General features: G+C 39.2%; 1 protein-coding gene and 1 long non-coding RNA gene across 3 annotated transcripts in view; one reads left to right on the plus strand and one right to left on the minus strand.

The window, feature by feature from the left end:
• Window positions 1-23,276, minus strand: part of LOC140697692 (uncharacterized) — a 157,234-nt gene that overhangs the window by 129,922 nt on the left and 4,036 nt on the right. The gene's annotated exons all lie outside the window — the stretch shown is intronic.
• On the plus strand, window positions 1,207-1,857 carry LOC102534347 (large ribosomal subunit protein uL10). The gene has a single exon (XM_072965685.1). The coding sequence runs from the start codon at window positions 1,270-1,272 to the stop codon at window positions 1,855-1,857; it is 588 nt and encodes a 195-aa protein (XP_072821786.1). The 5' UTR covers window positions 1,207-1,269.

The raw sequence follows: 23,276 nt of genomic DNA on the forward strand, positions 1-23,276 counted from the left end.
GGCAGTGGTTCTCAAGGCATAGCCCAGGACAAACAGAATCAGTATTGCCTGGGAACTTGTTGGAAAGGAAAATTTCTGCTGAATCAGAAATTTGGGGGTGGGGCCCAGGAATCTGTGTTAACCAGACACACTGAAGTTGCAGAACCATTAGCTAAGTCACTCCCTACTCCAGGAACCCTAATGTCAAGCACCTGGGAACTGAATCCTGCAACTTTTCCACGGAACATTGAATTGGAGGGCCAGCAGGGACTGTGTCTGAGAAAGAGAAATCCGCAAGTTACGTACACCATGGACAGAAAACCTTCAAGCTTGGCCTGAGCCTTGCTCACCCATGCCCAGCCCCTCGGTGACTCACTTTTGTGAGTGGCACCCAAAGGGTGAGCAAGGTCTCATGTGAACACATCTGCCCATCTCAGTGCTCCAAACTCTGCCCTCCATGAACTTCCCACAGGGTGATGGTTCCTTGGAACAGTCCCAACACTCACACAGTGCTTCTGTCTAGGAAGTCCACTCATGGGTGTGCCTGCTTGATTTACTCCACACAAGAACCTTGTGAGGGAGGGCCCTCCCTCCAGAGAAGAGCAAATGGAACAAAGGGGTGCTAAGACTATACCCCATCTTCTCTCAGGTCAGAGTGACCTCCCCTGAACCACCTGCCTTCCTAGAGAAGAGTTTCTCCAAGGCTACACCCCCAGCTCAGAGACTGGAGACTCGGCAGCCTGCAAAGTGAAAACAGAGTGGGGAGCTGATTCCCTCTTCTCTGAGGGGTCCTTAATCCCCTCCAGAGTCTGTCATCAGCCAGGACCACGAGGCACCTCTGCTCATCAGCTGGCCTGGCTGGGGGTGTGTAGTTGTCTGCGTGTAGGAGCCCGGGAGCACACACCACCCATGCAGCCTTGTTTCAGGCCTGCTGGCTTCAAGAGAGCTTGCTCCCAGGCTTGGGCCATTTGACCGACCTCCCTAGGGGAACTTCATCTTATCTTCTTTGTTTCTCCCTCGCATTCCACGGTGCCGGCCCTGTGGACCAAAAAGTCCTCCACCATGTTTTCACTCATCAGTAATGGAGGCAAACAATGTTTCACTTAATGACTAGTTATTAGAGGCATTGTTCCACACAATTGTAGCATTCTCCACAGTCTCTTACTATGGAGAGAGAGAGGGACAGAGAGGGAGAGAGAGGAACAGAGAGAGATTGAATGTTACATTCAGGCGTCCTCGTGTGAGTGACATCGTCTTTAAACCCTGCATGGCAATCCCTGACGCACCGCCATGATGCCCAGGGAAGACAGGGCGACCTGGAAGTCCAACTACTTCCTAAAGATCATCCAACTCCTGGATGATTACCCAAAATGCTTCATTGTGGGAGCAGACAACGTGGGCTCCAAGCAGATGCAGCAGATCCGCATGTCCCTCCGCGGGAAGGCTGTGGTGCTGATGGGCAAGAACACAATGATGCGCAAGGCCATCCGAAGGCACCTGGAAAACAACCCAGCTCTGGAGAAACTGTTGCCACACATCCGGGGGAACGTGGGCTTTGTGTTCACCAAGGAGGACCTCACTGAGATCAGGGACATGCTGCTGGCCAATAAGGTGCCAGCTGCCGCCCGTGCCGGTGCCATAGCCCCGTGTGAGGTCACTGTGCCCGCCCAGAACACTGGTCTCGGGCCCGAGAAGACCTCCTTCTTCCAGGCTTTGGGCATCACCACCAAAATCTCCAGGGGCACCATTGAAATCCTGAGTGACGTGCAACTGATCAAGACTGGAGACAAAGTGGGAGCCAGCGAAGCCACACTGCTGAACATGCTGAACATCTCCCCATTCTCCTTTGGGCTGATCATCCAGCAGGTGTTTGATTGATGATCAAACCCCCACTGATGATAGAATGGGGCACGGATGCCACAGTTGGGTAACCAATCTGCAGACACACGCTGGCAACGTTGCGAACACCCTCCAGGAAACGAGAATGCAGAGTCTCCTCTGTGATGTCAAGCACTTCAGGGTTGTAGATGCTGCCGTTGTCAAACAAGGTACCTTTGGGAAATACTGTGTACTTTGCCCTCATTACAAGGCACGTTAGCTTGTTAACAGCTCTGAGAGTTTCTGCAATCAAGAAACCTATTGAGGTGGGGAGCGTATAGCTCAAGTGGTAGAGTGCATGCTAAGCATGCACGAGGTCCTCGGTTCAATCCCCAGTACCTCCTCTAAAAATAAATAAATAAACCAAATACCCACCCCACCACAAAAAAAAAGGAAAACTATCAAACACATGCTCACTGTCCATAGCCTTCAGAGGACCACAGCTCTGATTCTTGGATTCTCCCCTTGCCCAGCTTTCCTTGTCCCTGGAACCTGGCTGCTTCCAATTAGCCCCTCCCAGTTTCTCTCCTGTGTTGAAGTCCATAGCCCACTCAGGCTCCCCACTGAGTTCCTGTCTGAAGGGTGGTTCTGGTATTTCCCATGTTTCCTTAATCCTAGGAGAGGATTATCCATGGTCTTCTGAGCTTGGTGAATGCCCAGACCTTTCTTGGGAGAAAACCCAAGCCCTGCCACTTCCTTCAGGGATTCTTTAGTGAAGGGCAGGTCAGGCAGAGTTTCCCACTTGTTAAAGATTACAGAACCGCAGCCAGCTCCAGGGACATTCAAATAGACACTTGTAAGAAATGACTAAAATGCAGATATGGACTTGAGAGGGAGGTCAGTGCCAGAGCTAGAGAGCGGAGCTCAGGAGGGAAGATGGTGAGGGACAGCAACAGGGCTTCTTAAAGACAGGAAGGGAAGAGCAGAACACGGAAGGTGTGAATTCTGAAGACAGTAAGAGAGCTTACTTGGCATCCTCGACCTGACAGATCCCTCATTTTATTCTCATTAGATGCATTAAATTGAGTACAACCTGGAAAGGGCTTCAGATGACACTACAAATACTGAGAAATTTCACAGCAAAAGAGAGAGGAGACAAACACCAGTTACCATTTTCAAATCTTTACCAGGGGTACAAAGGAAAAAACTGATGGAACAGATAAAACTTCTCAAAGAGTAACATTGTATAGAATGTTTTTCTGTATACCTTTGGGAAGCAGAGAAAGGAAAACATATGTGAGGTAACTTCTATGGAGTAATGGCAATTAAAACTTTGGATATCTTTTGGAACTTCTTATACACGACAACTCATTTTTAACCTTAAGATGACTTTGAGCTCAACATCTATAGCTACCACCTAAACTCTGCAAACTATCCCCAATCCACACATTACTCACTTCCAAGCACTGTGGATTTTAGAGCTCTTTATCGCTAAGGAATTTTTTTGCTTGTAGTAGTGATGTCCTACAAGAGCTAGCCAAACATATTAGAGAGAACAAATGCAGTTACTTATAAAAATAATTAGACTATGAAAACAAAAATGTAGATCAAAACTATACTCACTCAATATCAGCTCAAAATGATTTGAAAGATGGAGTAGAGGGAAGGAGAGAGGAAAACTCATAATCTGAGTGATATTAAACACTCAACTATCTAGAATTGATGCTTCTTCCCTGCACTGAACAAGCGGCCCTTGACCTCCCTCTTTTGAGGCTTTGGCAAATGATTACTTCTGAGGCAGAGGCATCAAATCTAACGTACTCCTTGTCACAAAAGCCTGATATTACATTATATTTCTCCTAAGTTAGTCACCTAATGAGATTGGCTCCAGGTGAAAATCAGAAGTGTGTCCTCCTGCTATTGTTAGCTCTCGTGAAGGGAGAGTCCGTCTCTTGCCTTTCAAAGGAGTCAGAGGTCCCTTAGCTGCTGATAGAATTATACACAGCTTCTCCCTGGCACTTCCTCAAATTCAGCACTTGCATTATAACATCAATAAAGATAATAAGGGGTCTGGCTGGGTACATGTGCAACATGCTCCATCAGGAGCCCATGTTGATGTCCTTGACCCATGGAAATAAGAGCTCTTGGGGCCACTCCTGGGTCTGGCTGTCTTTGTTGGTAAGATTCTCTCTTAACCATACTGCTTGCGAAGACAAAAATTAAAACAAAATGTTAACAATGACACAGTCTCTTCTCTGTTCCTCTACAGGCACCTTGTTTTAAAATGTATCTGGGATTTATCGTAATCAGGTCTGGTAAGACAGGCAGACATGGAAATGGCTGTCATGAAGGCAGTTTTTACTCACAGATCCCTAGAAGCAGGAGGCGTATCATGCCACACAGAGCCACAGGGGGAAGCACCAGGGTTGGTCAGGAGGCAGCAGGGGTGAGGGGGAAACACAGACAAAAGACTATTGTGGTTTTCACAGAAATGAATGGATCAGCAAGGTAAGCAGGATAGGATTTGCTAGTTTGAATAGTGTTAGCAAGCTCTGGGCTACAGGGTGGTCCCTAGTTGCCCAGTACCTAGCCCTGGGTGACTCAGGGAAGAGGGAATATTGGCTTGTTGTGTGAGTTAATAAAGGAGGTGACCTGGGGGCGTGGACTTTGCATTGGTTGGTTTGCATATGAAACGCATGCTCATGGACAAGTTGTTTACTCCTTCTAGGAATTAGCTAACTCTGGAAGGGGCAGTCTCTCCAGGATTAGCAAGGCCCCAAGATGTCAAAGCATCATAAAATGCAGAAAGTTTAAAAAAAAAATCACCTGATGTCCCTCCCCACAATTCTCATTTCTTCCTTCCTTCTCTCCAACAAAGGACCAGTCTAGTCAGCATAAGTTCACTAGCCTCTCATCCATGCGGGAACCCTTCCCACAGTGCTGCCTTATCACATTGTTTAAGCAACCTAATTCAGAACCAGAGTTAAAGACACCTGCATGTCAAAATCATTGGGGAAATTTATTAAAAATACAGTTCCTTGGTTTCATTCCAGACTCACAGAATCAGAATTTTCCAAGGTAAAGCCGAGGCATTCTGTGGTGGTTAATTTTGTGTCAAATTGACCCTAGGGTGCCTAGATATTTGCTTAAACATTTTTCTAAGTGTGTCTATGAAGGTGTTTCTGAATGAGATTAACCTTTGAATACGGAGACTGAGTAAAGCAGATTGCCCTCCCCAGTGTGAGTTGGGTTCATCCAACTCATTGAAGGCTTGAATAGTACACAAAAGGCTGAGTAAAGAGAGAATTCAATCTCTCTGCTTGACTGTCTTTGAGCTGGGATACCAGTCTTCTCCTGCCTTCAGACTTGAACTGGAATCTACACCACCAGCTCTCCTGGTTCTCGGGCCTTCAGGCTCAGAATGGAACTGTACCACCAGCGCTCCTGGGTCTCCAGCTTGTCGATTGCAGATCTTAGGCATTCTCAGCCTCCATAACCATATATATACCTCCTATTGGTTCTATTTCTCTAGAAAATTACACCTTGAAATTCTATCAAGTGCTTCAGATCTTCAGATTCAAATCTAAGGTGTGTATCTTCCAGTTCCTTGCACTTTCTGGTCCATGAAGATTTCTCTACTTCAATCCACACAGAGTTTTCCACTCTCTCGAATGCTTGGTGCACTAATCATCAGAACTACACATTTTTCTATTTATCTATGTTTTCACTGTCTTGGTCACTGTAGCTTTATATTAAATCATAAAATTAATGCAGCATAAGTGAAAAACTCCAAATATGTCCTTTAATCAAAATCAATTTATTATTCAAAATTGTTTTGGCTATTCTAGGTCCTTTGCATTTCCCTATAAATTTCAGAATTAGCTTGTCAATTTCTGCAAAACTCCTGGGATTTTGTTAGGAAGTGCTCTAAATCTATAGATCAATTTAGAGAGAATTGGTATCTTAATAACATTTAGTCTTTCCACCCATAAGCACAGTACGCATATCTATTTATTTAAGCTTCCTTTAATTTCTCTATGCAATGTTTTATATTTTTCACTGTACAGGTCTTACACACATTTTGCTAAGTTTATCCCTAAATATTTCATAATTTTGATATCATTATAAATAGTATTATTAAATTTCAGTTTCTAATTATTCATTGATTGTATATAGAAATTCAATGTTTGGCCTTGTATCCTGCAGCCTTGCTAAATTCATTTATTAGTTCTAGTAGATTTTTTGTAGTTTTCTTAGGATTTCTTTACATAGACAATAATGTCATCTGTAAATACAATTTTATTTATTTCTTTCTGATCCGTATGTCTTTTGTTTCTTTTCTAACCTTATTACACTGGCTAGGATCGGTACAATGTTGAAAAGAAGTGATAAGAGTAGACATCCTTACTTTGTTCCCAATCTTAGGGGAAATGAATTCTGTCTCTAATTAGTATAATGTTAGCTACAGGTTTTTTGTTGATAATCTTTATTTAGGTGAGAGTATTTTCTTCTATTCCTAGTTTACTGAGAGGTGCTGTTTCCTTTCTTAACAAATCAGTATTGAATATTATCTAATTCTTTTCATCCATTAGATCTGATGAACTGATCATACTGTTTTTCATTTTTAAGTCTGTTAATGCAATAGGTCATATTGACTGATTTTGTTAAGCCAATCTTGCATTCCTGGGATAAACTCTACCTGGTCATCATGGATTTGTATATTGTATATTGCTGGATTTAATTTGGTAATATTTTAAAAGACTTTTTGTATCTTTGGTCAAGAGAGATATTGTTCTTAACACTTCCTATGTGCATAATCTCTGCATGATCTTTTTTTAAATTGAAGTATAGTCAGTTACAATGGGTCAATTTCTGGTGTACAGCATAATGTTTCAGTCATACATATACATTACATATATTCATTTTCATATTCTTTTTCATTGTAGGTTACTACAAGATATTGAATTTGTTCTCTGTGCTATAAAGAAGAAATTTTTTTTAATCTATTTTATACATAGTAGCTAATATTTGCAAATCTCAAATTCCCAATTTATCCCTTCCTACCCACTTCCCCCCGGTTACCATAAGTTTGTTTGTCTGTAAGTCTGTTTGTTTTGTAAATAAGTTCATTAGTGTCTTCTTTTTTCTTTTTTTTTTTAAGATTCTACATATGAGTGATATCATATGTTATTTTTCTTTCTCTTTCTGGCTTACTTCACTTAGAATGATAATCTCCAGATCCATCCGTGTTGCAGCAAATGGCATTATTTTATTATTTTTTACAGCTGAGTAGTATTCTGTTGCATAAATATACCACAACTTCTTTATCCAGTCATCTGTCAATGAACATTTAGGTTGTGTCCATGTCTTAGCTATTGTAAATAGTGCTGCTATGAACATTGGGGTGCATGTATCTTTTGCACAATCTTATTTTGATTCTCACAAAAATCTTATGAAGATATGTCAATGCATCTTAAAGTGGATATAAGCCTTTAAAATCCCTGTCAGTCAGGCACTTATGCTGACTTTTTTTTTTCTTTTTATTACTTGTATTGATAATTTTTAGATGAGAAAACTAAGGCTCAAGAGTTGAGTAACTCAACTTTTCCAGGAGTTAGAACTGGAATTCAAACCCTAAATTCAAATCTTAACCTTATGTTCATGCTGCCTTTAGAGGGAATTGGTTTAGCTTTCTCTTTGTTTAAGGATTCTGTATCAATTAGAAATGCATTTGACTGCACAGAATAGAAAACTCAACATATAATGGCTTATTTAAATAGGTATTTTATTTTTCTTTTATCTTAGGAAGTCCAGATTTATGAATCTGAGAGTTGGCATGATGGTTCCTCAGTATCACCAGGGACTCAGTCTCCTTCTGTCTTTCCACTCAGCCCTCCCTAGTGTTTGCCTTTCTCCTCGTGAGTACAAGCTGGCTGACCCACCTCCAGCATCGTGACAAATTCAAGGCAGGAAAGAGGATGTGCAAAAAGCAAAAGGAGACTGCTATCTAAGTCTGCCCTCTTTAAAAGAATGTTCCAAAAACAACACAGTTAATTAATTAATACCACATTGTCTAGAACTGTGTTACATGGCCACCCCTACCTGCAAGAAAAACTGGGAAATGTAGTGCTTCCCCCTAAGCACACTGTCCATGCCCTGCTCAGGGTACATTGCTGCCCTGTGCAAAATTGGGTTTGATCAGTAAGAAAAGAAGGGAGAACAGATATTGAGTGGGTACTTAGCAAAGCTGACCACAGTGTCTCTCAGGGGAGAACAAATTATTCAACAATCAATAACCCTAGCATACTCATTAGAAATGAGAGTGAAGTTCTGCTTGTATTATTTCCCACAGGCCACCAGGTAACAGTATAACCCTATGGATATATATGAGTTTGACTGAATTTTAGTTAAGGTAGCTTTCCTTGGATGGCACATCACTCCAGCCAAAGCAGTCCATCAATGAGTACTCTGTGAAACTACCCACAGTGTAACAAGGCTGAACTAGAGGTCATGAAGAGACTTAAGTCAAAAGTTCACTGGGCCTTTAAAGCAGGAGTTGGCATGCTGCCAGTTTTCTTAGACAAAATTGTATCAGAACACAACCATACCTGTTTGTTTAAATACTGTCTATGGCTATTTTCGGTCAAAACAGTGCTAAATACTTGCAACTAAGCCTATGGCTCACAAAGCTGAAAATATTACTACTTGGAACTTTGCAGAAAAAGTCTAACGACCTCTACTCTAAAGCAATGCTGTCCAAAAGAACTTTTTTTGATGGTAAAAAACGTTCTATGTCTGACCAATAGGGTAACCACTAGCCACCTGTGACTGTTCAGTGCTTGAAATAAGGCTAGTGAGACTAAGGGACTAAAATATAAATTTTATTTAATTTAAATTAATTTAAATTTAAATAGCTCCATATAGCTAGTGGCTGCTACATTGGACAGTACAGCTTTAAAACCGTAGTGCATCTTAAAGCAGATATAGACCTTCAAAATCCTGGTCAGCCAGGCACGTGTGCTGACTTTTTTTTTTTTTTTTTGCTATCATTTCTTGTGTTAATAAGTTCCTTACAACGTGGCAGCTGAAGGACCAGAAACTTATCCAAATTAACCAACTTGCCTATAGTTGCAGTGCTAATGACAGAGCCCACAGTCGAACGGTCTCCACAGAGCCTATGTGTGATGCTTGCCAAGAGGTGTGGTGAATTCGTGTTTTGGTTCTTCTGGAGTTTTCGAGGTGATGTGGGCAGTCTTCCCCCACTGTAGTCCTGGCCTGGGTGAAAGGTGTGTTATTAACATCCTGTCCATCCTTGGTTCCCTGTTGCTCTTTAATATGAGATGATGGAAGGATTTCTTCTATAGAAGATGTTCATTCTTTTACCATGAATAGTCCTCTTGGGAAGTGTTTGAAGCCAAATATAAGTGGTTGTACCCGAAATGCTAGCAAGGAATGAGCTCAGTGCACATACAAAATGCAGCATTCCCTCTCTGCAGTGTGGGTCCGTGTACTACTCTGCTTTTCCCTGGTTAAACAGGAGGTGCCTGTTGTCGTCTCTGCATTGGTTGTAAACTATCAGTTCTCTATTCATACTGACCTGGAAACCTGCTTTTCCCGTGAAATGAAATAGTAAGAAAGAAACATAATTTGTGTTCATATTCATGTCAGCATGGAAGCAAAGTGCCCCGACTGTGACAAGGCCTGAATCATGCAGGGGTGGGTTTTGACCCTGGAGTGGGCCTGCAATTTGCAGAAGTTAAAACGTGCGACAGGTGACCATTGACAGAAGAATCCTGTGCTGTAGCCTCAGCAGGAAGGGCGCCACTCACAACAGCAACAAAATACAGACTATACTGAAAAGTAAGCCTCATGTGCCATGTATGAGACCTATATAAAGAACACAAAAAGGCCTAATGAGAGACAGATGAAGAAGGACTCTGCATAAGCCCCAAATAGGGGGCCTGAGAGGACTTCTAAAACATGGATAAAATGCTAATTGTTCTCTCATGAAGGGTAATAATAATTCTACTTTATGGAATTGTGACAAAGGGTACCTGGGATAGTTCATATAAAGAGCAAGGTCATACTCATTATATATTAACTATTATAATTATCAGTCAATTTTCACCAAACAAAACATAATTTTAAAGCGAAGCCGAGAAAACTAGTTCTACCAGGTATTTAAGTATAGTTTAAAACAATGCGTAGAAGCAACAGGTTACTGACAAAAAGGCAGACATGTAAATAGAGAATAGATAGTACTGGAGACTCACTCTGACTGTGAGAACATAATATGTGATGAGGGAACCACTGGAAAATAATGATGAAAAGAAGGATTCCTTACATATTCTGGGGATAAAAGTAAGCTATTTTTATAAACAGCTCATGCAGCTCAATATTAAAAAAAAAATCCCAATAAAAAAATGGAAAGAAGACCTAAATAGCAATTTCTCCAAAGAAGACATACTGATAGCAAACAAGCACATGAAAAAATGCTTAATATCACTAATTATCAGAAAAATGCAAATCAAAACTACAATGAGGTATCACCTCACACCAGTCAGAATGGCCATCATCAAAAAGTCTGCAAATGACAAATGCTGGAGAGGCTGTGGAGAAAAGGGAACCATCCTACACTGCTGGTGGGAATGCAGTTTGGTGCAGCCACTATGGAAAACAGTGTGGAGAAGATTCCTCAAAAGACTAGGAATAGATTTGCCATATGAACCAGGAATCCCGCTCCTGGGCATATATCCAGAAAGAAACCTACTTCAAAAAGACACCCGCACCCCAATGTTCATAGCAGCACTATTTACAATAGCCAAGACATGGAAACAGCCTAAATGTCCATCACCAGATGACTGGATAAAGAAGATGTGGTATATTTATACAATGGAATACTATTCAGCCATAAAAACCAACAACATAACACCATCTGCAGCAACATGGATGTCCCTGGAGAAAGTCATTCTAAGTGAAGTAAGAGAGAAAGAGAAAGAAAAATACCATATGAGATCGCTCATATGTGAAATCTAAAAAAAAAAAAAAAAGTAGGAAAGAAAGAAAGAAAAAGACAAATGAACATAAATACAAAACAGAAATAGACTCATAGACATAGAATACAAACTTGTTGTTGCCAGTGGGGAGGAGGGTGGTAAGGGACAGACTGGGAGTTCAAAATTTGTAGAAACTCACAGGCATATGTAGAATAGATAAACAAGACTATACTGTTTAGCACAGGGAAGTATATACAAGATCTTGTGGTAGCTCACAGTGAAAAAGAATATGATAATGAATATATGTATGTTCATGTATAACTGAAAAATTATGCTCTACACTGGAAATTGACACAACATTGTAAACTGACTATAACACAATAAAAAAAAGGTGTGATATATATACATGATGGAATATTACTCAGCCATAAAAAAGAATGAAAGAATGTCATTTTCAGCAACATGGATGGACCAGGAGATTATCATACTAAGTGAAGTCAGACAGAGAAAGACAAATATCATATGATATCAGTTACATGAGGAATCTAAAAAATGATACAAATGAACTTATTTACAGAACAAAAAGACTCACAGACATAGGAAAAAAAAAACTTATGGTTTCCCCCAAAGGGGAAGGCGGGGAGGAATAAATTAGGAATTTGGTATTAACAGATACCTACTACTATATATAAAATGGATAAACAACAAGGACCTACTATATAGCACAGGGAACTATACTCAATATCTTGTAATAACCTACGATGGAAAAGAATCTGAAAAAGAATGGATATGTATATGTATAGTGGAATTACTTTGCTGTACACTTTAAACATTATAAATCAACTATATTTCAATAAAAAAAGATCAAGCTATTTGGAAAAAATAATTTATTTAATTTAATTCATACCATACAGTGAAAATAAATTCCATATGTGTATTAAGGAGTTAAACATTTTTATAAAACACAGAAAAAAACAGCAGAAAACAAAACTGAGTGATTATCAGATCTCTGGGAGATTAGTTAATTTAAGGCTATGAAGTGATCAAAGAAAAATAAGACAACAGACCCCAAATGGAGTTGTTTATGCTAAGCCCCATATCACAAAACCAAGACAATTACAGTTTCATCTTTCCCAGAAATTAATCTTAAAGCAGTCAATCAGGAATTGACTGATCAGCACTAGTAGATAATCTGCTTGACAGACTCTGCCATCCCTAAAGGAAAGTAACTTCGCAATAACCAACTCACTTTTCTGCCTAGTATAACGTCCTTGTTCCTGTTCCCTTCTGCGTTTGAAAGTCTTTCATTTTTTATAGCTCCTCAGAACACCTTTCTATCTACTAGATTGGATGCTGCCTGATTCATGAATCATTGAATGAAACCAACAGGATTTTTAAAACTTGCTCAGCTGAATTTCATTTTTTAACAAAAGAAAGTACAAAAGCAAAGATTCATAGAACTGACTACATAAAGGTATAATTGTTTGACAGGACAAAACTGAAAGAAAATATCAGATTAGGGAAATTGTTTTTATTAAAAGTCCAAAGGATTAATATTTATATTACATGAAGAACTCATGAAGATTTATTAAGAAAACATTAAGACTCCGACTTATAAATGAGAAATGACACATATAATCCACATAAGGAGAGACATATTAGCAAAATACATATGAAAAAAAGTTCCCATCTCCCTCAGTCACCTAAAATAACCACCAAAACAAAATATTAACATAAGAGGAAAGAACTAGGTTATGTGCATCAAATTGGCAAAACATAGAAAATCTGAAAAACTCAATGTAGATGAGACTGATAAAACTTGTGTATTTGTATATTGCTGTGTTACTGAAATTTGATACAGAACTTTGAACTTTGCAAATCATTTTGCCAATGTTCAAATCTTTTTTGTGTATAGTGTATGCATATATATTTTAATTCTCTGTATATTATGAATATCTTGGCATCTTTAAAAAAATCTTTCTGGCTAGGGAGAGACTGCCTTCCTGGCTGTCCAATTCTTAGAGATAGCAGAGGACACAGCAGGGAACATACCTTTGATATGCAAACTAGCCATTCCAGTCCTCTATCTAGCCTGTGCACGGAAGGCGATATTCCCCTGCCTTAAGTATCCCAGGGTAATTAGGGACCACCTCTATAGACCAAAGCCTGCTGAAATTATCTCAACTAGCCAATCCTAAACTGCTAACCCTGCCCTGCCTTGCCTTTCCCGTGGAAATAAAGGCTTCTCCCCATTCCATCATCTGCTTCCTGACAATCCTGGTGTTTTCCACAAGTCCCAGTGTGGCATGCAGTGCCTCCTGTCTCTAAAACCTGTTAGCATAATAAACTTTCTTTTTTCCTGAGCCTCTTTCCTCTTGAGGCCACACATGACTGACTATCTCATAAAGAATACAAAACACCCTGAAATACCATTTGAGGAAAATATTCCAAAAGAAAAAAGACGTGTTTTGCTGCAGCATTATCTATAATAGTGAAACAACTGGAAACAACCAAAATGTACAATGGCAGGGAAATAATTAACCAGCTTATGCTATGCATAATTAACACGTTATCATTTAAAAAGACAATTATGAATAATTGTAAAAACATGACATAATTATATGTAAGATTAGCATAAAAGCAGCATATATAAGCACAAAATAATGAAAACAGTTTTTGGTATGCTGTGTTGCGAAACAGTGTGAGTCAATTTCTTTTCATTCTATATTAGCAGCTATTAATAATGTTATCTTGTCAATGTAATTTAAAATTTTAAAGTTTTATAGCTAATAAATATAAGTATCTTCTAACATTAAGGAATATAGGTACCTCAAGAATATAATATGAAAACATTAGTACCCATTTAAATTATTACTTTTCATCCTTTAATTTAGTTAAAATATAAAATGGAAGAGATCTTTTCTAGAATTAATGTCTATTTTAATACGATTTTTAAACTGTCAGTATTTTTAAGAATGATGACTAGAGTGGTGAATACCAGTCTTCCCCAACTGGAATACTTTCTATGGTCCATGATGCCCTGGAAGAATTCAGTGCCCCAGCTCTGGATTCCCACAATTCTTCACTTCTCTGCTAGATATTAAAGAGACCATCTCATGGCAACAATTTTTTGAATATGACACTCAAAGCACAAACAACAAAGGCAAAATTAAATAATTTGGACTGCAGCAAACTAAAAAGCATCTGCAGAGCCGAAGAAATAACCAACAAAATGAACAGGCAACCTACGGAATGACAGAAAACATTTGTGAACCATATTGATAAAGGGTTAATACCCAAAATATATAAGGAAGTCATATAACTCAATAGCAAAAATCAAGTAACCCAATTTAAAAACAGGCAAAGGACCTGAAAAGACACTAAAAAATATTCAAGTGGTCAGTGCATACCTGAACATAACATACTCAACATCACTGACCATGAGGGAAATGCAATTCAAAACCACAATGAGATATCACCTCATATCTGTTAGGATGGTTATATCAAAAAGACAAGAGATAACAAATGCTGGCAAGGATGTGGAGAAAGGGGAATATTTGTACACTTTTGGTAGGAATGTAAATTAGTGTAGTCACTATGGAAAACAGTGTGGAGGTTTCTCAAAAAATTAAGAAATAAAATATGATCTAGCAATCCCACTTCTAGGTATATATCTGAAGGAAATGAAATCAGTATCTTGAAGAAATATCTGCACCTCTATGTTCACTACAATATTATTTACAAAAGCCAACATGGAAAATACGGAAGCAGCCTGTGTCCATGAATAGATGAATGGATAAAGAAATGTGGCACGTGCGCATGCACGTGCACGCACGCGCACACACACACACACACCAGGAATATTATTCAGCCATGAGGAAGAATGAAATCCTGCCATTTGTGATAACATGGATGAAACCTGAGCATAGTAAGCTAAGAAAAATAAGTCTGACAGAGAAAGACAAATAGTGAATGATCTCACTTAAATTTGGAAATCTAAAAAGAACCAAATCATAGAAACAGAACAGATTAGTAGTTGCCAAGGGCAAGGAGTGTGGGTGGGGAAATTGGTGTAGGTTGTCAAGTGGTACAAACTTCCAGTTACGAGGTGAATAAGTTCTGGGATGTAATGTATAGCACAATGACTACAGTTAATAATACTGTATTATATATATTCTAAAGTTGCAAAGAGAGTAAATTTTAAAAGTTCTCACCACACACACAAAACTGTAACCATGTGAGGTGATGGATGTGATAACCTTATTGTGGTAACCATTTTGCAATACATACATATATAAAATCACCACATTGTATACCTTAAATATACACTATGACCTGTGTCAATTCTATCTCAATAAAGCTGTGGGGGACAAGGGATACTTCTGAGACTGAGGGACAGTGAAATCTGGACTGGGTTCAAAACCTGGCAAATTCATGATTTCCAAGTTGGTCAGGAGCTGAAAAGAACTAAGTTTTCAGGGCATTTCACACATAGCCTAAGACACAATTTTTACAAAGTCTAAAATGATAATAATAATAATAAGCATTCAGATTCCCTGACAGAACTTCTGTAAATTTACATCAAAAAGTCTCCTTTTTGCCTAACAACTCTTCCCAGAGAGCTGATGTGATAAACACACCATTTTTAGCAACAGGCTTGTTTTCTCTTATGACCATTGTGTTTACACTGTGATTATGTTCTCTTTTTCCTTCGATTGCTAGGAAGCTCAAAGTCATTTTGCAGTCCACTTCTGCTGTTGTACAGGACTTCAATGGTTGATGGCTATTTCAGTGTTTTCACCTCACCCCTAACATTACTTTCTTTTCATTCCATCATTTTCCTTTTTTTCAGTTTCTTTAACTACTTATGTTTTATCCTGTTATAAATAATTCTATAAACTTTTTTTTGAAAGGAGGAAGCACACAGATTAACCAAATATTAAATCATGCCTGTTGTCAGAGTTCCTGAGTCTATCCCTTTTGACATTTTACAAACTGAAGAAATACAGCTGGGGACAGGTGCTCCGACCACCCTGAGTGCCCCTGACATGCTCTCTTATTAGAAATGCTTTAAGAAATTCAACTCTTCATCGAAGCCATGCCTGATTTGAGCCCTAAAACCACCCCCACAACATTAACCAATTTACTCAGTCCTTTTAAAAAGTGGAATTAATATTTTTTAAAAAACAACTTGTATATGTATACATAAGTATGTATACATATATATACATATGTATACACATACATATGTATACACTGATTTTAGATATGAGACTCACAGCTCACCCTCTCCCAGAAATACACCAAGAATTACATCCACAAACCCACTGAATTGCACAGAACACCTACTGAACTCTGGCAGAGTGTCTCTCGTTTCGAAATGAGGGAGGATTCTCAGAAAATCCGATAAACAACAAGTTTCTACTGTATAGCACAGGGAACTACATTTAATACCTTGTAATAGCCTATAAGGAAAACAATGTGAAAAGGAATATATATGTGTATACACACACTCACACAAACTGAATCATTATGCTGTACACCAGAAATTAACAGAACATTGTAAATGGACTATACATCAATTAATAAAAAATAAACTAAAATCAGTAGAAACAAGGAAAAAAGAATCATATAGTATGTACTATTATGTGCCTGGCATCTTTTATTCAGATTAATGCTTTTGAGATTCATCCATGTTGTATGTATCGGTAGTTCAATTATCTCCATCGATGAGCAGTATTCCATTGTATGGATGCTCCACATTCTATTTATTCATTTGTTAATGGTTATTAGGGCTTTTCCAGTTTGGGGCTCTTATGAATAAAGCTGCTATGAACATTTGCATAAAAATGTTGTTGTGGACATATATTTTCATTTCTTTTAGGTAAACACCCAGGAGTAGAATTGAAATGCTTGTTCAAATATTTTGCCCATTTTTTCATTGGATTCTTTGTCTTCTTATTGAGTTCTTTGTATCTTCTGAATACCGGCTTTTGTATAATGATTGACAGATACAGATATCCACAAAATATTCACAAATATCTCTGTTTATATTTAATAATAGATACACTTCATATATTTGTGAACATAAATACAAATATTTAATTAATTTTATTAATATATTTTATATGCAATATAATATATAAATATATTTACCTATGTAACTTATTTATAATATAAACATACATTTTAAAATATTTTATCCCAGTTTGTGGCTTGCCTTTTCATTTTCTTTATATTATCTTTTGAAGAGCAGTTTTTTGTTTTGAACAAATCCAATTTTTTATGGTGTGATTTTTGTGTCCTAAGAATTCTTTGCCTACCCAAAAGTCACAAAGATTTTCTCCTATGTTTTCTTCCAGCAGTTTTACAATTTTAGCTTTTTTATTAAGGCCGCTGATCCATTTTGAGTTAATGTTCGCATAGGGTGCAACGTAAGATTCTAGGTTTGTTTTTTTCCAAGTGGACACCAGCCTCATTTGTTGAAAAGACTATCCTTTCCCCCACTGAGTTACATTAGCATCTTTATTGAAAACCAAAGGACCATAAATGTGTGGTTCTATATCTGGGTATTTTTTCTGTGTCACTGATGGAAACCATTATCCTTATGGCAATACCACACTCCTCGATTACTGTAGCTGTGCAGTAAGTCTTGCAGTCAGGTAGAATAAAATCTCCAAATATGTTCTTTTTCAAAATACTTTGCCTATTCAAGGTCATTTTGTATTTTTATACAAATTTCATAATCACCTTGTCAATTTCTATTTTTAAAAATGCTGGCTAGAATATTTATTTGAATTGTATTCATTGACTCCATTAATCAGCTTGGGGAGAACTGACATCATAACAGTATTGAAGGTTCTAATCCATGAACATAAGTAATGAAAGGCTGTATGATTTCTAAAGTGCTGGGTATTTTAAAGTCCTGAGTGAATTTTCTGTTACCATGCTTTTTATATGTGTGCTTAATATTTCTCACTGTATGTTTGATATTACATTATTATATTTATTTAAAGAAAGCACTAAAATGTAATCAAGTAAATAATGTGCTTTGTATCTTAAGAGTGGCATAGTTCTTCTTTATAGAGGTGTTTTAATTTTTCTCAGCAATGTTTCATCATTTGATGTGTACAGGGTTTGGATACCTTTGCTAAATTTATACTTAAGTATTTTATCTTTTTTTGGATATTATTGTAAATAAATAAATGGGTTTTTTTTAATTTATATTCCAACTCATTGTTGCTAGCATACAAAAATACAACTAATTTTTGTATATTGGCGTTGTATTTAGCAACCCTGCTAAACTCAGTTTTTATTTCTAATCGCTTTTTGCTGATTCTTTAGGATAACCTACATATATGGTCATGTCATCTGCAAATAAAGATAATTTTACTTCTTGACACTTGAATTTGCATGGCCTTTGTTTTTCTTGCCTTATTGTAGTAGATAATATCTTCAGGAAAATACTGAATCAGAATTGTGATAGTGGATAGCCTTGCATTCTTTTTTTTAACATTTTTTTATTGAGTTATAGTCATTTTACAATGCTGTGTCAAATTCCAGAGTAGAGAACAATTTTTCAATTATACATGAACATACATATATTCACTGCCATTTTTTTTTTTTTTTGCTGTGAGCTCTTGCCTTCTTGATATTAGGAAAAAAGTGTTTTCACCATTAAGTACGTTGTGCATCGCAGGATTTTTGTAAATGCCCTTTGTATATCGAGAGGCTTAACTCTGCAGTTCATCTGTGATGTCTCTGTGCTTATTTCTGAGGACACATGGAACCATGAAACTGACCCTTTGGCCAAGTTAGGAATGGGACGTATTAGCTAGTAATCTATAATGTGCCATTTAAAGTCCAAAACTTCCCTAGAGGCTCCCTGTATCAGCTTGTCTATATTGTTTATGGAAAAAGTATAGGCTGATGGCCTGAAATGGGTTTACTATGTACATAGCCTGGTTTTGGCTTTATGAGAGCAGAGAAAGGAAAACTAGCTTGTAATTTTTGGTGGTTATTGGTGGGGGCAGAGTGAGTTCGTGTGCAGAGGGTGAAGGGACTAGCATAGTTTGACCCTCCCAGCAGCAAATGAGGAAGGAGCATCTGGGTTTCCTACGTGCTTGTCCAGAGGGGGAACACAAAGGGAAGAGGGAGAAGTGAAGCTTAAAAGCTGTCAGAAGGCAAACAAAAAATGGAGTTGGGAGGAGGGTACAGCTCAGTGGTAGACTGCATGCTTAGCATGTACGAGGTCTTGGTTTGATCCTCAGTATCTCCATTCAATCAATCAATCAATCAATCAAATTGTCTCCCTTCCTTCCCCTCCCCAAAATGGAGTCAGACACACATGATGAATTTGTCCTTATTACCTAGCTGTTAAATTTAGTGATATCAAATTATCTACAATATTCCTTTAGTATCACTTTAATTACTATGGAATCTCTAGTGATGTTTCCTCTTTCATGCCTCATATTGGCAGTTTGTGCTCTTTTTTGCTTGATTGGTCTAGCTATAGGATTATCAGTTTTATTTAGTCTTTCAAAGAACCAGCTTTTGGTTTTACTAATTTTATTTATTATTTATTCATTCTCTGTTTCATCAATTTTCTCTATATTATTTCCATTCTTCTCTCTTCTTTATATTTATTTGTATTTTTCTAGCTTCTTTAGATGAAAGCTTAGATTGTTCAATTTAGATATTTTTTCTTCCAGCATTATTGAGGTATGATCAATAAATTAAAAATTGTATATATTTAGGTGTATAGCAGGATGTTTTTATATACATATTCATTGTATTATCTTTCTTCTTTATTAATACAAGTATTTAAAGCTAAAAGTTTCCTTCTAGACTTTGCTTTAGCCTCACCCCATACACTTTGATAACTGTATTTTCATTATCATTCAGTTACAACTATTTTCTTATTCTCTTCTGGTTTGTTCTTTGGCCCATAGATTGTTTTTTAAAAATGTCATTTAATTCCAAATATTTGGAGAGTTTGCAGTTTTCATTAGTGACTTATTTAATTTTGTTGTGGCCCAAGAATTCAGTCCTTTTAATTTATCGAGACATCGTTAATGGCCAGCACGTGGCTTTCTCTGGTGAATGATCCACGTGTACTTGAAAAGGATAAGTGTTCTGCTGTAGTTGGGTGGAGTGCTCTATAAATGGTGGCAACTTTGGACTGAGTGGTCAGGAAGGGCTTTTCAGGGAAGGTAGAGTTAAAATTTGTAAATAAAAAAAGAACCAATCAGGTAGAGACCAGGTAGAGACAGACTGGACAGAGGGAGTGGCTGATACGAAGACACTGAGATGAGAGATGGGCCCTGCAGTAACTGCCACCAGAGGACAATAACCTCCTCACAACCCATGCCCACTCAGCTTTTGGAGAGCTGCTGCCACATCTGGACTGGTGCTTTATATCCATGGTCCTCCTTTCCCCCTGACCAAAGGCTGGTGGAACTGAAGGGACTGGCATTGGGTCACCCAAGTGGCAGGCCTGCCTCTGGTCTTTGCCTCAGTTATGATTTCCAGACAGCTGTCTTATTCCCAAGACTCACTAGAATAACAATAATCCTAAAATAATAAAGACATTATCACATGTTGTACCAAACACACATACAGCAGATTCCACTTAATCCTCATGACTGTATGAAGTAGGTGTCATTATCCCTTTGACATGTAAGGAAGTGAATCTCACTGAGGCTGAGGAACTCGCCCAAGTTCATGAGGCTGGGAAGAGGCAGAGTTGGGTTTTGAGCCCCGAGAGCTCTGACTAAAAGCCCATGCTTCTAACCATTCGACAGCACTGCCTGTATCCACCCACCTGTCTATAAAGTTATGATCCCTGAATGCCTGTCTCAGTACCAGTCTTGAAGCTGCCAAATTTCTCAGCACACTGAGCGTGGAGCCCTGCCGTGCTCCTGCTGATTCTCCCAGCCTGGACACAGACACGGGACAGGAACCTGCTCTATCCTAGCATCTCCAACCCCACTGCGCCATCCTGGCCTGCACCTGGATGTCCCAGAGTCACAGCAGGGGCCGTAAACACTTCGCTGTACCAGTGGGATTCCAGTTTTGGCCTCCTGGCCTTGGCCTCCCTGACTAGGGCCTGGATCCAGTTCCAGGTCCTGGCCTCTCCCCCATAGCCTCACGCCTTCTGGGCTCACTAGACTCTGGGTCTGACAAGATCCACAATGCCCCCAGCTTCCACCTTCTCCTGTAGTTCTGTGAGGTCTACAGTCCTGAGACTTATGGGAACTACACTTGCCCTGCACACCCTGAACGTCACCTGCAGTAGCAGATACCTAGTATTTTCATCAGAAACCCCATCAGCAAAATATGTTTGCACCTGTGCCCCCAGTATATGTGCACCTAATTTTATGTAAGCCATAAACATGAACTATTGGACCAGTACATTATATACTTCACAAAGCACAAAAAATATGGAAAGTGCTAAACATGAAAATGCTAAATTATAAAATAAAGCACTAATACATATTTAACATTTCATATATATAATATGCACACTATTATATGTACACACTAATATTGTATACATTATACAATATATACACTAATATTTTCCACCTTAAGAATATATATGTGTGTATGTGTACTGCATGTGTTTTATTTTCTTTCATTCTTTAACATTTTTTATATTTTGTGTGGTTTATAGAGTATACAATGTACTGGTACATGTCTACTAATATTTTGTATACCAAGGATTTTCACATGTTTCACATGAAGGGTATGCCCCTCCTCTGGAGACCCCTTAACCACAGGAACCAGACCAAGCCCCAGAGGCTGACTTGCCACCTTCTCCACCCCAACCTAGACCTTTTCCTCTGTGAGGCAGCTTACTTCATCACTCCCCTCCATCCCAACACATGCTTTAGAGTCAGAACAAACTGGGGTCAACTCCAGACGGCCACTTACCAGCTGTGTGACCATGGACAGTGTATGTGAACCAGAGAGTTGGCCTTGATTCTCATCTGTAAAACTGGGACAATAGCGCCAACTTTTCATGGTGGTTTTGGACAGAAAGAGGAACCACTTAGAAGGGGCCTGGCCAGTGAGGGCAGTCAGTGAACGAACACCAACACTATCATTTTGCCAGGGGGCTCACTCCTGCCTCCAGCCGCTATTTATTCTGATCCATCCTGCTCTGCTGAGAGCCCCTTACTTGGTTCAAGGGCTACCTTTCCTGAGCACTCCTGCTCCCCCACTTTCCTAACCACTCAAACTCCCCCATACTCTTCCTCCTCTGGGACCCTCTGCTCTTCTATACTTGGGCCTGGGCATCTGTAGATTACCAATTAACCATTTCTATCTACTCTAACCTCCCCATTCAGCTTGCTCGCTCCTCCCAGAGGGCAGGGGCTCCAGAGGTGGCATGGAGGTGTTGCTCGGCAAAGCAACTGGAGTGGACATGTGCACTCAAATTGCGTGGCTCTGAAGTCCTCCTGAACCCCTATCTCTTGACATTTTACCACCCTCAGTCCACTTGCTGAAATCACAAGGTTGTGTCTGTCGGCCTGTGAAATCCCACAGGCTCCTGCAGAAGAGGCCACTCCAACCACACACTCCAGCAGATTCTGCTGAGCTGGGATCAGCATCTAATCACGTTTCCATCACAACACAGTGAGAAACGTGTGACTGGCCCTTAGCAACGGTCTCTCAAGAAAGCTACCCCTATAGAGAGCTCATTAAGTTAACTGAACACACGTGAGGCAAAATCTAAAAACAGAGCTGTGCTGTCTGAAGCCTCATGCAGCACGTGGCAGAAGCTGAAAAGGGCAAGGAAGGAGCCTCGCTCCCAGGAAAAGCAGGCAAAGGAAAAAAAATCTGCTGGGCCTGCAGGCCCTGGGTGGGTCCAGATCCCTGAGCAAGAGAGCTCTGGACTTCCTCCCAGGGCTGAAGACCCTTTAATGAGGCCAGACCAGCCACCCCAACTCATAGACAGCTGCTCCCAGGTATCAGAAGCTCTTCTTCACCCCACAGACCCCTGAGTCATTTGAAACCCAGGGCAAGAGACCACCAGGAGAAGAGCATTTGAAGTAGTGAAAATTTTAAATTTAGAATTCATCTCAATTCAGCAAACCTCAGGCACCTACCATGTTGCAAATGTGTGTCCTGAGTGACACAGTCCTTACTCTCATGAGGTTTATGAAGACAGATGGGATATGTAACAAATACCCACAACTCAGGATAACTAACAGTAGACACTCTAATGGGGAAGCAGGTGGAGCATTCTGGGAGCAGAGAGGAGAAAGGAGGAACACTGGATAGGGAACACGCAATCAGGGATGGCTGCATGGAAGAGGCAGTGTTTTCCCTAGGCCTTGGCTCCCAACTCCTGGCACTTAAGAGTTGTCTTCCTCAGTGCTCAGCTGAATTCAGCAAGTGCTGGTTAAGTGGTTAAAATAACAAAAGTATTCTGGGATCTCAGCTCATTGTCTAAATTCTGGTTGCCAAGGGCAGCCT

This window comes from Vicugna pacos, chromosome 8, assembly GCF_048564905.1.
Source record: "Vicugna pacos chromosome 8, VicPac4, whole genome shotgun sequence".
NCBI lineage: Eukaryota > Metazoa > Chordata > Mammalia > Artiodactyla > Camelidae > Vicugna > Vicugna pacos.

What these genes read in the sequence shown, in the direction of transcription:
- LOC102534347 (XM_072965685.1), top strand. Translation starts at nt 1,270, where the DNA reads ATGATGCCCAGGGAAGACAGGGCGACCTGGAAGTCCAACTACTTCCTA.